Raw genomic sequence first — 13,748 nt, forward strand, 5'->3', positions numbered from 1 at the left:
GTCGAATATAATATAACTATAATAAGATTTTAGTATTAAGTTGTCTATACTCGGAGTAGTTCGTCCCGCGAGAGCAGTGAAGAGAAAGGCAAGGTAGAAGTGAGCACATCTGTGCAAATCACCTGAATGCGATCGTCAGTGAGGTATTCTTTTTCTTAGTATATAACGTATCCACTTAATGACAGCTGGCTCAATGATGAAGATTCACTTTGTCTTTCAATGAACTCAGAGGAAGTGCGAAGAAATGTGAGGTTGAATCGGAAGCAGCCATGACATCCATATTGAGTTAGCGTCGTAGACACCAATATCACGTGTCGTTCTGTGGATTCACGTGTCGCGACTAGTGCACTTATCAACCTTCCGTGCTTGCCGCTTTTTGTGACTTTTCTCTTCACCTGCTCCTTCCCAACTCCAACTCCCCTTCAACTTCGAAAAGCAGCGTCCTTTCTCGATCCACCAGAACCCTTCGCGTCCCCAGCATATCATCGAGGCCATCGAGAAATACGGCCTACCATTCTCACATGATGGACCCGGATCCTTTACAAAACTTTGCTGTGCCAGTTCAGCCCATTCAGTTCGCCACTTTCGGCAGTCCCAATGGCTCTTCTTCACAAAATGCGCCTTCAGCTCCAGTGGTTTCCGCGTATGCTGACCCAACCGAGTCAATGAATCTACAGAATGGCACAAGCCCTGCACAAAGAAGAAGCCAAAGCGTCGCGACTAAAAATTCCGATGGCCATGCATCCTCTACGCGCAGCCCGCAGTCGACGCGACAGACGCGCACCTCACTGTCCCAGGGTCAACAGCCCACTGCGACTCCCTCGAGGAACGCAAGCGTTGCAACCGCTGTTTCCAACCCACAGTCAGATGACTTCTCTATCGCGCAGCCTTCTCCACACCTCTTGACACAGTCTACTCCCTCACAATCACTCTACAATAACCTCAGTTCGACCGGTAGCAGTCTCGTCTGGAAGAACTCTACCTCAACCTTTCCTAATGGCACACCTCGTCAAGCCGCGAAGCAGGCTCCCGTTTACACAACGCCACAGGGTCTTATTCATGCTGATCCATGGTCTGCGCGCCACAATGAACAGAATACCACTCCTGGAAGTACTGGCCCCAACCTCGGCGATGAAGAGGGAGTTGTTGCTGCCAACCCTTTCAGCGACACATTCCCACTCATGACTCACCCACCAGATCTCGAAGCGTGGCGGGCTAAACTCTTCAACGTCACTGACACTCTCTTGCTCTCCGAGGAAGAGTACCTGACTTATTTCCCACATGTTGACAACGTCTATTCCCATCGCTCAACCCAGAAATACAAGCGCAAGCCATTTGTCTCACACTATTGGGACTGCCGACTGAAAGGCCGACCTAGTGGTACACCCAAGAGCGATGATCCAAACAAGAAGAAGCGCAAGCGCCAGGCCCGCGAACGTGATCTTTGTGATGTCAAAATCAAGGTCACTGAGTACTACTCACTTGAAGAAGCGCGGAAGCAAGGACTAGTGCAACAATCCAGCCCTAATGAACTACCCTCGCTCTACAACGGGAACATTAATCCTGAGCTACTGGGTGAGGCGGGTGCTGCACTCTCTTCCCTGCAGAATAGTGGAATTGGTGATGAAAACGAATTGACTATTATCCAGGAGGATGGCAGCAACAATCCGACCAATCCGGTAAGCGATCAGAGTTATGGTTTGTTGGAACTACCTCCTCGATACCCCAAGGGCCATCCAGGAGCTGACGGTAAGCGCTGGTTCACAATTCAGCGTGTGCGCGGGAATCCTGGCGGAGGTGCTGTCAGTGAGTTGAAGCGTGCAGACCGAAACGCAACTGGCGATTTCAATGAGTCGGCTTTGGACGAGGAAGGAGACACAAGCATGTTGGACCCCAGCCTTGCTGGCTTCGACTTAGACCACAAACACAGCTTGGAGGAGAGCGATCGAATCAAAAAGAACACCGTCCAGCGATGGTTACTGAAGGAGGAGAAAGAAAGGAAGCGACTGAGTGTAAGTTATTGATCTCTTGTCTTGTTCCTTTTGCTGCGAAGATTTCGGTATTGGCCTGGCTGGCGATGTGTGCCATGAATCTAGTGTTTCCAAACCCATTCAAATTTGTGATGGAATCCTCAAAATATCGTGTACTTTCCAAGCTGACGTATTTGGACGCAGAAAATCACTTCGACTGCGGCACCACCCAGTGTGAGCAACACCACCATAATTGAAAGTCCCAATCCTCCAAGATCTAATGAATCACAATCCCCAACCTTCCGCGCCAGTGGCATGGCATTCTTCACAGCTCGTTCACATGCAAATCCAGCAACATCGAAAATCACACTGTTCGCCAACAGCTTCTGCCCCTTTGCCCAGCGCGTTTGGATTGCACTCGAGATCAAGAGCATACCCTACCAGATTGTGGAAGTAATGCCTCCCCATCTCGGAAGTTACATTCCTCCAGACTTGCTCGAGATCAACCCTGAAGTGAACATTCCTTGCATTCGTCATGGGAATTTTCCTGTCTGGGAGAGTGGTGTGATAATGGAGTATCTTGAGGACCTGGCCATGGGTCATAATTTGCTCCCACTCGGAAACCCGCAACTTCGAGCCCATTGCAGATTGTGGGTCGACCACATCAATCGCAAAATTCTACCGAGTTTCTATTCCTTACTGCTGACTCCACCACCAAGTCCACAGAGTCAATTGGAGGGCCTTGACGACGAAATTGAGCCCCAAACCCGCTCCAATACTGAACAACATACCATGTTGGTTTCCACACTGCAAGCAAACATTACTGCCCTTGTCAACGCCAGCCACGCAACGGGCCCGTACTTCCTAGGTACAGAAATTGGATATGTTGACGTGGCCTTCGCACCGTGGATCATCCGGCTATCTCGAGTGCTCAGCTATTACCGCAACTTTCCTCGGCCGGAGATTGGTACCCGCTGGCGACGATGGGTGGATGCGATTGAGAGTGATGAACGCGTCCGTCGAACAGTCAGTGACGAGCATTCGTACCACGGTGTCTATCGCGGCGTTGGGGAGGATGGATGGGACAGTCTCCGCGCACGGGAAATCGAAGGCAACAATGGAAGATCAGCAACCGTCAAGAAAGCAATTGCAGAAATTGCCTATGCTAAGCGGATTGTTGCACAGGAAGGGTTTGGTCTTGGTGGTGACGTCTGGGGTCAGCTTGGTGTCCAGGAGGACGAGGCTGTCGATGGTATGACGGGCAATTGATCAAGTGCTCAACATGTCCCAGATTCACGATTGGAGAGTCGTCCAAGATTCAATTTGTCATGACCGTTGATGCCGTGATGCGACAACTCGGGGAGACATCTTGTAACTTGTCTGAGTATGATGGTGTCGTAGCGGAGAGGAGGCCAAGCGAGCATTTCAAAAGTGATTCAGCGAGCAGAATGAGCTGGTAATGGTGCTATTTTCCGTGTGGATTGCTCACTTCTTTCGATGAGAATGACAAATGCAGAAGAACGTATCTTGCCTGCGCTATATGTCTGAGTTACATGACCGAGCCATCATCAGCGAAGCCTGTGGCAGGTAGGCTAGCTAGCTACCTAAGTAGGTACCTCAGGTCAAGTACTTGCGCGAGTTGATTCCAAGCTTGCGCTATCAACGTCATCGAGCAAGTAACCATTCCTGCTTGCACGACTGTGAGGAGAATATCTATGTAATGAAATCGACGAGTTACGTGCCAGAAAATTGCTCGTTGACTTGGAGCTGCATGTCTCTACTGTGCTGGTATTAATGCTCCGTCTGAGACTTGGCTAGTATTGAATGCTGTAAATGTTGTGAGATGTTGCTTCGTGATATCTCACTACCTGTTCGTCACTCTGTTGACCGTGATGGTGATGATACTGGTAGATTTTGTCGCGGAGATGGGGTTGCCAACTGAGTGAGTGGGTTGGTTCAACTGTTAGGGCGTGATGTGGAATGGTGGGTGTTGTTGGTGATACAACCGAGCCACAGTGGTTTGGTTCGAACTCGTTTTGAGTTTTGGCCAGTGGGAGGGCGTGAGGATCGTGCTCACTTGGCCGGAATTCTCGGTCTACGGACCTATTGCGTCCATTTGGCGAGCGTTGAGGGGGAGGGATCGGACCGATGGGCGACCAGACGTCTGTGTTCATACAGTCAACCAACCAATCAATCAGGCAATCAGTCAATCACGGTTGTTAAGAGTTGAGATTTCAGACCGATCTGCTCTGGACTGATGCAGGATCAGTCACCCAGGATGGGCGAGGAGGAGACTCGAGGCACACCGAGTGTGCTGGCGTTGGAGTGATGCGCTAGACAATGGACATCGCCAGATCGTGTTCCGAAGATAGTTGTGCCCGAGAGAGGTACGATGGGGGTGAACGACCGTGCAACGCATCGAGCTTGGGACCGACTGTATCTGTATCCAGACCATTGAGCCATTCCTGCATTTGTCCCGATTGTCTTGGGCCGTGAATGTTTGAGTGAGACAAATGGATTGTGAATCGGCCGACGACATGCAAGAAATAGCCGAAAAGGCTTTGGAAGTTCGTTTTGTTAGGTGCTTTGATAGCGAATTCAAATCGACATGATGAAGGGGTCTGGTTTAATACGCTGAATGATCTCTTGGTGGCTAACTCGTAATGTGTGCACCACGAGGACTCGAGAAGCCGAAACCTCCTCTGCCGCTCCCATCTGGACCCCGAGGTGTGCGAATCGGGTGAATGTCGGGAGTACGGACATGCTGCACATCCTCCCTCGGCGGCTTGGAGGTGTAGGATGGGTCAAATAATTCTCGGTGTTGAGAACCCCTCGACTGATTCCTCGTCGAGGGATGTGATGATGGACCTCCACCGCCTCTTCCTCTGCCTCCTTTTCCCCGACCACCACCGCGACTCGGAGTGCCCGAGCGTGACCCAGGCGGCGTCAGACTAGCTGGCGTTGACGTGCCCGATTTATTATGGGTATTTCCCAGATGTTGTTGGGAGGTATTGCCGCTGCTAGTTGCTGTGCCGAACAATTCTTGTCTGCGTTCTTCGTATTTCCGCTGCTTCTCCTCACGATCTTTTGCTGCTTGAGCCTGGCGCTCAGCAAGGGTGAGCTCTTTTGCCTTGTTTTCTTCTTCGTCTTCAGATGACTCTTGGTTGTTCCCCAAGGACGGAGAGTCGTTCAAGCTCAGACCTTCCACACCGTTTGGGGCTGCTCTGCGCTTTTGAATGACAGGACCTTTTCTGGACAGGAGGACAGGCGGCGGCTTGAACTCTGAGCGAAGGGGGACGACATTTCGAGACTCGAGAAAGTAATTTGTTTGTTTTGGGCCTTCACTGGAGGGACAATTAGTTGTGCAATTTTCGGAGATCGTCTCGAGCAACGTACGCTTCAGCCCATAATTGTCTGTTGAACTCAGCTTGCTGAGCCCTTTTCTGAGCCTTGGAAACCTTGGAGGATATTTTCTTTGGTTCGGTGGCCTGGGTTGCGGGGCCGGTCTATTGGGAGGAATGTGTGAGTTATGTGGCCATCAGGGGAGTAGGTGAGGCCACAAATGAGGGCTCATGTCACATACATCGGCAGCGTTAGACCATTCGTCCTCCCAAGCATCAGGAACTTTGCTCATGGAGGGCGACGATGGGGCTTTAGCCTCGCCTAGGAAACCCTGCGTGTCCCACAAGCACGTTTCGATGAGGACTGACGGGAAGTAGGGGAAAGCCGAGTGAAGGATGGACCTATTTTCTAGAAAGGAGCTGTATTTCAATATGGACCGAAAAGATAGGTCAAATATCTAGGTGGGGTGATGAGGAGTTGAAGTCGGAGCGAAGATGAACGTGAAAAGCGGATGTGGTGGGGAGTTGAAAATCGGAGAAAAAGTGAGACCAATGGGGACGAAGGCTGAAGGGCACCTGCAGCCACATCTCGCTTACTGCCGTCGACGCCCAAAACTCCGCTTAGGGAGAATACCTGGAATACCTGGATACGTGTCCAAGCCTCCGAGGTAGGTACTCTGTACTCAGTGAACCAAGGAATACTGACAGTACAGTGGCGGGCGCGTGTTCGAGGAAAAACAAGGAACACATGGAAATGCGTTTGCTGGACGGTCAAAAATGCTGAAAATGGCTTGATTAGGAAGTCCACGCTTCTCGGATGGAGTAGCAAGATCTCGACAACTGTCAGCCCTCAATGTCCTAGGTACATCTGCATGCTTGAAAAGGATAGAGGAAGACTTTGAATTCTTGATGTAATGTGGAGCGATGAGAAACCCAGGCGCTGGCTGCAACCATATATCTTGGTGCTTCTATTTATCATGCATGCTGCTATTCATGCTTCTGAAGTATTACTGCAGGTGTCTACCTCTGTAGCGGTATCCATACCCTCCACATTCAAACTTGATTACAACAGGCTCGCTCAAACCCGTTCCAGACGGCGTGCTACCAGGATATCAATAATAACAGTCAAACCACCAACCCCCAACCCCCAACCACCAACCAACTCCACATAATCACCTCACCTTGCTCTCGAGTGGGTAGAGGCTGCATCTTCCTTCTTCCGCTTGTCCTTTCCTAATGCTATCTTTTCCCACTCCTCCCATTCTTTGGCAATTTCGCCAAGAACTGCAGACATGGCGGACGCGGAGGCCATGAGTCCATGTCCTTCGTTGTCCAGGACTCTTAGCTCACATCGTTTCATCACACTGTGCAGCCAACGTACGTTATCGAGCGGTACACGGGTGTCTTTGGCGCCATGATGAATCACCACCGAGCGTGTCACCTCCGGATACCGAAATCCAATGGTTTTGCGTCGCTCCAGACACACCACTAGGTCGGTTGCTGGATTGGCATTCTGTGTAGCCAATGACCAGATCCGATGCGTAAGAGTCTTGTTGTACAGGGCATGGCGAGCTTCAGTCGTCAATCTAGGTGACACAGGCCGTGATTGTGGCACAGTCGACCTAACCGAGTATTGTGTTTGACGCTTGGACTCAAGGCTGGGCATTTTGAGTCCGTTGGACTGCTGTCTCAGAGCCTCGTTGTTGGCTTGATAACACGACATTCCTCGCGTTCGGCCAGAATTTCCCGCTGGCATGTTCTCCTTGTCCATGTCAGCCATGGTACTCTCCATAAAACTTTCTTCGCTCAAGTCTTGGAACGAGTAGTCCATTGTGGCGTCAAGGTTTTCACGGTCCTTGTTCTTCTTCTTGAGTGGCTTGGTGTCCACAGACGCACTGGTCGCGGTCAAGAAACGAGAGTTGGCGACTCGGAGGATCTGTGCCGGCAGCACACTCAATATCTTATGAGAAAAGGGAAGATTGGCAATTGGTTGTGAGTCAGGACCCAAAGCCGCCCCTTTGGGCATTTGTGACGGAGGGATCCAAGGGGCAAGAAGATGAATCCGCCCTCGAACGTATTGGGGCATTTTCAAAGCCGTGGCCAGGGCGTATATCGCTCCAGCAGAATGTGCAAGGAGTGAGAATCGAGTTATTTCCAACTGGCTGCAAATGACTGCCACGTCATCTACCCAATTGAGTGGTGTGCATGACGATTCCGGTACCGATGAGCTTTCCCCTACACCTGGTCTGTCCGGTGTAATCAGTCGTAATCGAAGAGTCCTTGCCAACTCGTCATAGAACGCAGTTAAATATCGGGTCAAACCCATTCCAACACAGCAAAGGACAACGAAGCCGTCTGGATCTCCCACCTCTGAAAACGCAATAGTCCGGCCAGTTCGAGGATGTCGAATCTTCTGCGTCAGGCGTGGCGCTCCAAGGAACGTGTCGACTTCATCGGATATAGTTTTGAGTTCCAAGAGGCTGGAATCTTGTTTGATTGACATGGTGGTCGAGTTCCTTTTGAGATGAGACGCGGCGCTTTTACCGGAACCGTAAAAGCTGTTTGTCCGCGATGGTGCACCGCTACTGGGAAAGGTGTGCGTAGGTGTTACTGCGGACAGAGGTGTCTGGGGGTCGGTTCCTATAACCGGCATCATCGCCAGGTCGGCAGCGGTGACACAAGCGGATAATTGCACTGGGCTCTCGGCCTCTGGAGTTTCAACCACCACTTCTGCTACTGAAAGCCTCGAGTTGGGATAAGGACTCGACCGTCTGGAAACCTTGGCGGTTGCAATTGTATGTCTCTTTGCTGCCTTTTCTGATTTGCGAGCCTCATTCCGCCATTCCTTTTGGCGTTTTTCTCGTGCTTCCTGAAGCTCTCGAATCCTCCGTACTGTGGAGTCTTCGCTTTCGAGGAGGTCAGTGTCAATATTCAGTTCCCTGAGCTTATTAGTTGGCATGGAATGACGGTGGCTTTCCGATGACGGATCTGGAATTCCCGAAATGCTTCGTCTTAGTGATGAGCGGCGAGAGGGAATCATGTGACTTCCAAGATCACCTTTACTAAGACGACTAAGAGCGCCCGTGGAAGGACTCTCTAGCGGATAGTTATCCCCATTTTGGGCAGCAGCTGGAGAATAGCCATCGATGGAGGAGGATCGAGCAGAATGGCGGATCTCTTTTTCTTGATCCACGCTGTAGAGAGACTCGGTCCTTCGCCGTGCATCTGAGGGAGCCCTCCCAAGACGGGCAACCGGTCGTGCCGTGGCCATGTCGCGGATAGATTCACTGGTTGGGTGCCTTCGTGGAACGCTGAAGCCACTAATCAACGAAAAGGTTGAACTCGCACTTGATCCGTGTCTTCTCTCAATGCTAGGGATCCCAAAACTCTCGGATTCGGCACGGGAACGGAGACTCTGCTGTGACTCTCGAGCAGCCAGACCGGGTTGTGAAGTGTTTAAAGAATAAAACCGGGATCTGCTTGATCTTTTGGATAGCACGGGAGGCCTTCTGGCATAACGGATCACAGGCGCAGCGGCGACATCGCCGTCACTGCTATCGTCAACTGTTGGGGGGTCGTGCAGGTCACGGTCCAATTCATCTGCATCGGGAGGATCAATCGACGCAGGAGGGATGGGACGTCGGACAGGTGACTCGGCTGAAGGTCTAGGACTTGTTTGATCAAGGTCGAAATCGTCCCGCAGATCTCGCCTTGCGGAGGCTGAGAGTGCGCTCAAGGAGTCGATCAGGGAGGAAATGACCTGGACGGATTCGGAATTGTCGCGAGAGTGATAAGGTCTGTGTGATGATCGTGAAAAGTCCAGGATGGGCGAAGGAATGACTGGGTTCAAAGGTAAGGTGTAGTTGTAAGTGTGGTCAACAGGCGCTGCAGCGTTGACTTCCATACCTCGAGCGCATGCAGTGAGTGAGGCGTGAAAAAGGTGTGTGGTGTGCATGCACAGGAAGTCGAAGAGAGGGACAGGGGGATGGGCGGGAAGCCGGCCAATCGGTGGCACTAAAGGCTAAAGGGAGTTCTTGGGAAATTGACTCTGCTTAGAGGGCTTTTCTCCTGCAAGGCAAGCGAGAGTAATGGAGAGCCACGGATGAGAAGAGATATCTAAGGCTGTGAAAAGGTCAGGTTGGCCATGATATTGTGCCTTGCGATGAGAGACAGACGATGTAAAAGTAACAGATGGACAATAGTGGGCGGCGTGTGGTGCCAGTGGGAAGAGGAAGATCCTCCAAGTTTCAGTGGCAGCATGATTGGAGAGAGGCGCCCATAAGGAGACTCGTGTGAACGTGGACTGGCCCGCGGTGCGTACAGAGATGGAGCATGGGCTTAAATCATGAGCCCGGAATGGTTTAAGCGTCCACCCAAGAGGGCCATTGAGAGGCTGTTAGGCGTCGGCTGATCGACCGCATCCTCAAAGTGGACGACGGACTTGCACTTGGGCTGGAAAAGCTGCATCTGATTTGCGCCGGAAGTCCAGGCACAAAATTCCCTGCAGGTTCGAGATGGAAGAACAGGGGTTCGCCAATCTGTTCATGAAGCACTCAAAACTCTGAACGAGGTAGCCATCGGCACGTCCGGGTAAATTGCCCGCGACCTGTTGACTTGCTGTGGTTGCCTGTGTCATTTGTTAGTGCCCGTATTCGTATCGTGACCTGGGCCCTTCCCTCCAAGACCGAGACTTGCCTGCCCGGTCCGTGCAGATGACACCCCGAGAGCCTTGTCTGGTGCGAGGAAGCCTTGTATCATGATCATTACACAGCAACTAGGAGACTGTTCTCGTATGCTAGTAGGTTTAAACATTTCCATTACTGGATAGTTGAGTATCTAGAGAGTCTCGTATGTATAGTCACAATAGTACCCTGAGGTTCTAGCTCTTTTCCGCCCCCCTTTCCTGGTCTAATATGTCTAATAATGCAAGAGTTAGGTGGTATATGTGGTATCGTCAATTCTTGAACGTGACTTTTCCCGCCAGGGCCGACTCAATACCTGAACGCCTCGCTGAAACCAAAAAAAACAAAGTGGATTTCGCCTGGGTCATTTCCAATGCCCACTGCAGCAGCCAACAAGTGGTGGTGTGGCTGCTTTGACCGGGGGTATACGCCAGGAGATGCTCTCGCTTCAAGTGATGCTCGTTATTCGTGGTGGGTAGGGATGAAAAACGCACATCTCGCATCCATCAGATGGTGATAGGTTGTCCGAGCTTGATCTTTTCACGTTCTTCACCAAACACTCTTCGGGACATTTCGAGGACCATTTCAAACCCCTCCCGTCCTCGTGCTGCGTTTTCCCGGAATCGTTCAACACTGGCTTCTTCGATCTTGGTCCGGATCTTTTGCCACCCACCGCAGAGGGCAATGATTTTAGCTTCTTGTTTGAACTCTGTCTTTCCATGAACGTCCGAAGATGAAGGTTGATACACCACCGTTTCTCGACATTGTAGCAAGTTGGACCATGTCATATTGGTGCTAACCATAGTGACTTTTTTCGTGGTGGGATCTACATAAGACACCTCATACACATAGCTTGTCGTATCTCCGCCCAACAGGGTCAAAACCCACTGGGGAGCAGTCTGTCTGCATGTGATCAACCTTTCCGTACGTAGAATTCCGGTGGCGGCATCGATATGGCGAGATAGTGTGTCCACACCTAGGACATGGGAGGCTTTATCGTTCCACGGGCAGTATTTCCGCCAATTGTTTGTCGTGACTTCTTCCCATGAGTAGTCAAACTCGTATGTTGATGAGAAGATCTTCATTTTGTTTGGGGTTCACGGGGTAAGAGTGATGATGGAGGTTGAGAAACTTGTCGCGTGAGCGAAGTGAGGTGGTAAAGAGCTCTTCTCCGAATGTGTGTGAGTCGTGCTACTATCTGCTGTCGAGCTTAGAGGTGCCCTCGAAAGGTGAGAGTACGACGCCAAGCGGACGAGGATAATGGCAGGTAGATGTTGAGAGAAAGAGCGTGATGTTGATGAAGAGTAGATGAGAGAGATTGAGGAAAGGAATTGGATTAGTGAAGCCTGCGTGCAAACAACGGAAAAAAGGGAAGATAAAGGCGAGGTTTTGACGAACTTTTGGTTTTTGCCGCAGGGCAGGAAAGAAGCGGATCTTGGACGGGCGAGCTCGGGGTCTCTGTGGAATTCTGATAGGTTCATCTTCTCGCCAATAATGGCAAAAATAATTCTTGTGCTTTGACGTCGTCATTTGGCATTTTGGCCATTTATTTGAGAGGGAATTCATGTCTGTCAACTGGGCAGATCGATTTAGCGGATCTACCTACAGTACTTACTACTCGTAGGGACTGATTCTCGGTATTAATGGCCGAGGCGCCTGGAGGACAGACCCTGGAGGACAGACCCCAGAGGCAGTCAAAGGCCTCAATCGAAGTTGAACCTTCTCGAATCTCAACCCTCCTTCCCCTCATGCTCCCCTCCCTTCTTTGCCCACCAAATCTACTCTGGGGTGGTTTTGCCTGCGATCTTTTCTGCGTACCTGCACCCACTACTCGCAGATCTCCAAGCCCTTCTCTCCGGACCTCTCCAATCCTCCGGCAGCGACATTGTTAAACTTGAACGCCAGGAAGAGACCGGTGACAAACGGCATGTCATTGGGCACTTTTTGGTCCACGTCTATTCACCACCAGTCCATCATCCCGCATTTCAACTGACTGGCGACCGTCATGTCTGAATACTGGAAATCCACGGTAATTTCCCTTTTACCTGCCACCGGCTTGTATCGCACCTTGACTGACCATTTGACCAGCCCAAGTATTGGTGCAAACATTGTACCACCTATGTCAAAGACACCTCTTTTGAGCGTAAACAACATGAGAGTACTGCCAAACATCAGAACAATCTTAAACGCTTTCTCCGAGACATCCAGAACGGCCATGAACGCGCCGAGCGAGACAAACAACGGGCAAAGGCTGAAGTCGACCGATTAAAAGGCACTTTTGGCTCATCCTCCGAACTTGCAAATTCTCCAAACTCGGCCCAACGGTCTGGCCTAGCCCCGACTAAGAACACAGGCTCAGTGCGCCCGTCAGCAGCCGATCAAAAAAGACAATGGGCGCAGCTTGCCGATATGGGCATCAAAATCCCTCAGCAAGCCCGCTCAGAGGTGGCTATGGCGGGCGACTGGTCCGCCGTCTCCAACGACGTAACCACGACTGATCACCAACAACGAGAAAAGCCTTTGAGCGTCGGAATAAAAAAGCGGAAGCTCGAAGGCCAGGAAGAGGATGTCACAGAAGGTGGCAGTTTTACTGGACGTGGATGGGGCAACGCAACTAAGCGCTTTCCCGCGCGTGATGGCACCGACTTGGACGATTTGCTGTCCGGCCCATTACTGAACGTGATCAAGAAAGATAAACAGGAAACCCAGGTGACATCGATACCTAGGGCGCCGGAGAATCAGATTGAACAGGCTGCGCAAGACCGAATTGGAACCCAACCTGTCAATGCCAACCAAGATTTGGCCTCTGCCAACTTGGAGTGTCAAGAGATCGACAAGGCAACGAAGGGCGAGGATAATCTCCTGGTCAAGAAAGAAGAGACATATGATGCCCTAGCAGGGTCCACGGTGGACAACATTCCAGAAGAAACACCAATACCAGTGTTCAAACGCCGGAAAGCCAAGGTGTCATGATACAGGTTTTATGAGCAATTTGCAGAGGGTTTCCATGCAACGAAGTCGGCGAGGCACAAACGAGCCGAGGACAACCAGATAAGCGAGATGACCGATCAGGGAATATCAACCACGCACAGATTGCATTGTGGTAGGATTAAACCTTGAGACGATTTCCCTTGATCGTTATTGGTCGGCTTGATTCTCAGAGCATGAATTTGCAGAACATGGTAGTCCACGTGGATTTGGTCCAGTGCGGCGTGCCTCGTACCGTCTGCAGCATCGTGTTTACGGAGTACGAGGAGGAAGTGTTAAGAATGATTAACATTGGACAGATCCAACCTCGTTAAACTTCGGTGATGAACACGGGATTACCTCCAGTATCAGCTAAGTATCCGTGGGCGGTGGGTGACGGAGATCAACTTTTTGCTAGATTCCAAGGTTACCAGCATGTTCCTTGATTTGAACTTACACTTTGGGCTGCAGCCGAATGGTACGTCCCCGTAATCGATTGTTAGCACCACGCAGCAGACATTCAGATCAGGGAATTCATGATTGCTGAGCATAATACGAAACACTTTGAGTATGCATACTCGTACACTGAGGAGAGCCCATGTATACGATTCCATCATTGATCAATATTGCTCTTGATAGAGCTACGAGTACTTCGACGTCTCAGTGGCATGGACCAGCCTCGAGACCTCTCGGTGGACAGGATAATCCGGATTGTCAGACGTAGTGGAGGTACTTGGTACGAAGTACAGCAGTAGCAGCTCGCAGGCTACGACAAGTCGCTTGGCCGT

General features: G+C 51.0%; 5 protein-coding genes across 5 annotated transcripts; 2 read left to right on the forward strand and 3 right to left on the reverse strand.

Annotated features, from left to right (window-relative positions):
* Window positions 1-524: 524 nt before the first annotated feature.
* On the forward strand, window positions 525-3,239 carry LTR84_001486 (uncharacterized protein; the record flags this gene model as incomplete). Its single annotated transcript, XM_064845110.1, has 2 exons — window positions 525-2,012; window positions 2,175-3,239. The coding sequence occupies 2 exons, from the start codon at window positions 525-527 to the stop codon at window positions 3,237-3,239; spliced, it is 2,553 nt and encodes an 850-aa protein (XP_064707368.1).
* Window positions 3,240-4,623: 1,384 nt separating this feature from the next.
* On the reverse strand, window positions 4,624-5,604 carry LTR84_001487 (uncharacterized protein; the record flags this gene model as incomplete). The annotated part of the gene is made up of 3 exons (XM_064845111.1): window positions 4,624-5,314; window positions 5,367-5,476; window positions 5,554-5,604. The coding sequence occupies 3 exons, from the start codon at window positions 5,602-5,604 to the stop codon at window positions 4,624-4,626; spliced, it is 852 nt and encodes a 283-aa protein (XP_064707369.1).
* An 884-nt stretch (window positions 5,605-6,488) lies between these two features.
* LTR84_001488 (uncharacterized protein) lies at window positions 6,489-9,215 on the reverse strand (the record flags this gene model as incomplete). The annotated part of the gene is made up of 1 exon (XM_064845112.1): window positions 6,489-9,215. The coding sequence occupies one exon, from the start codon at window positions 9,213-9,215 to the stop codon at window positions 6,489-6,491; it is 2,727 nt and encodes a 908-aa protein (XP_064707370.1).
* Window positions 9,216-10,499: 1,284 nt separating this feature from the next.
* Window positions 10,500-11,078, reverse strand: LTR84_001489 (uncharacterized protein; the record flags this gene model as incomplete). Its single annotated transcript, XM_064845113.1, has 1 exon — window positions 10,500-11,078. One exon carries the CDS (start codon window positions 11,076-11,078, stop codon window positions 10,500-10,502), a length of 579 nt encoding a protein of 192 aa, XP_064707371.1.
* Window positions 11,079-11,998: 920 nt separating this feature from the next.
* LTR84_001490 (uncharacterized protein) lies at window positions 11,999-12,966 on the forward strand (the record flags this gene model as incomplete). Its single annotated transcript, XM_064845114.1, has 2 exons — window positions 11,999-12,022; window positions 12,082-12,966. The coding sequence occupies 2 exons, from the start codon at window positions 11,999-12,001 to the stop codon at window positions 12,964-12,966; spliced, it is 909 nt and encodes a 302-aa protein (XP_064707372.1).
* Window positions 12,967-13,748: the final 782 nt, after the last annotated feature.

The sequence above is a fragment of the Exophiala bonariae genome (assembly GCF_035927105.1).
Source record: "Exophiala bonariae strain CCFEE 5792 chromosome Unknown scaffold_10, whole genome shotgun sequence".
Classification (NCBI taxonomy): domain Eukaryota; kingdom Fungi; phylum Ascomycota; class Eurotiomycetes; order Chaetothyriales; family Herpotrichiellaceae; genus Exophiala; species Exophiala bonariae.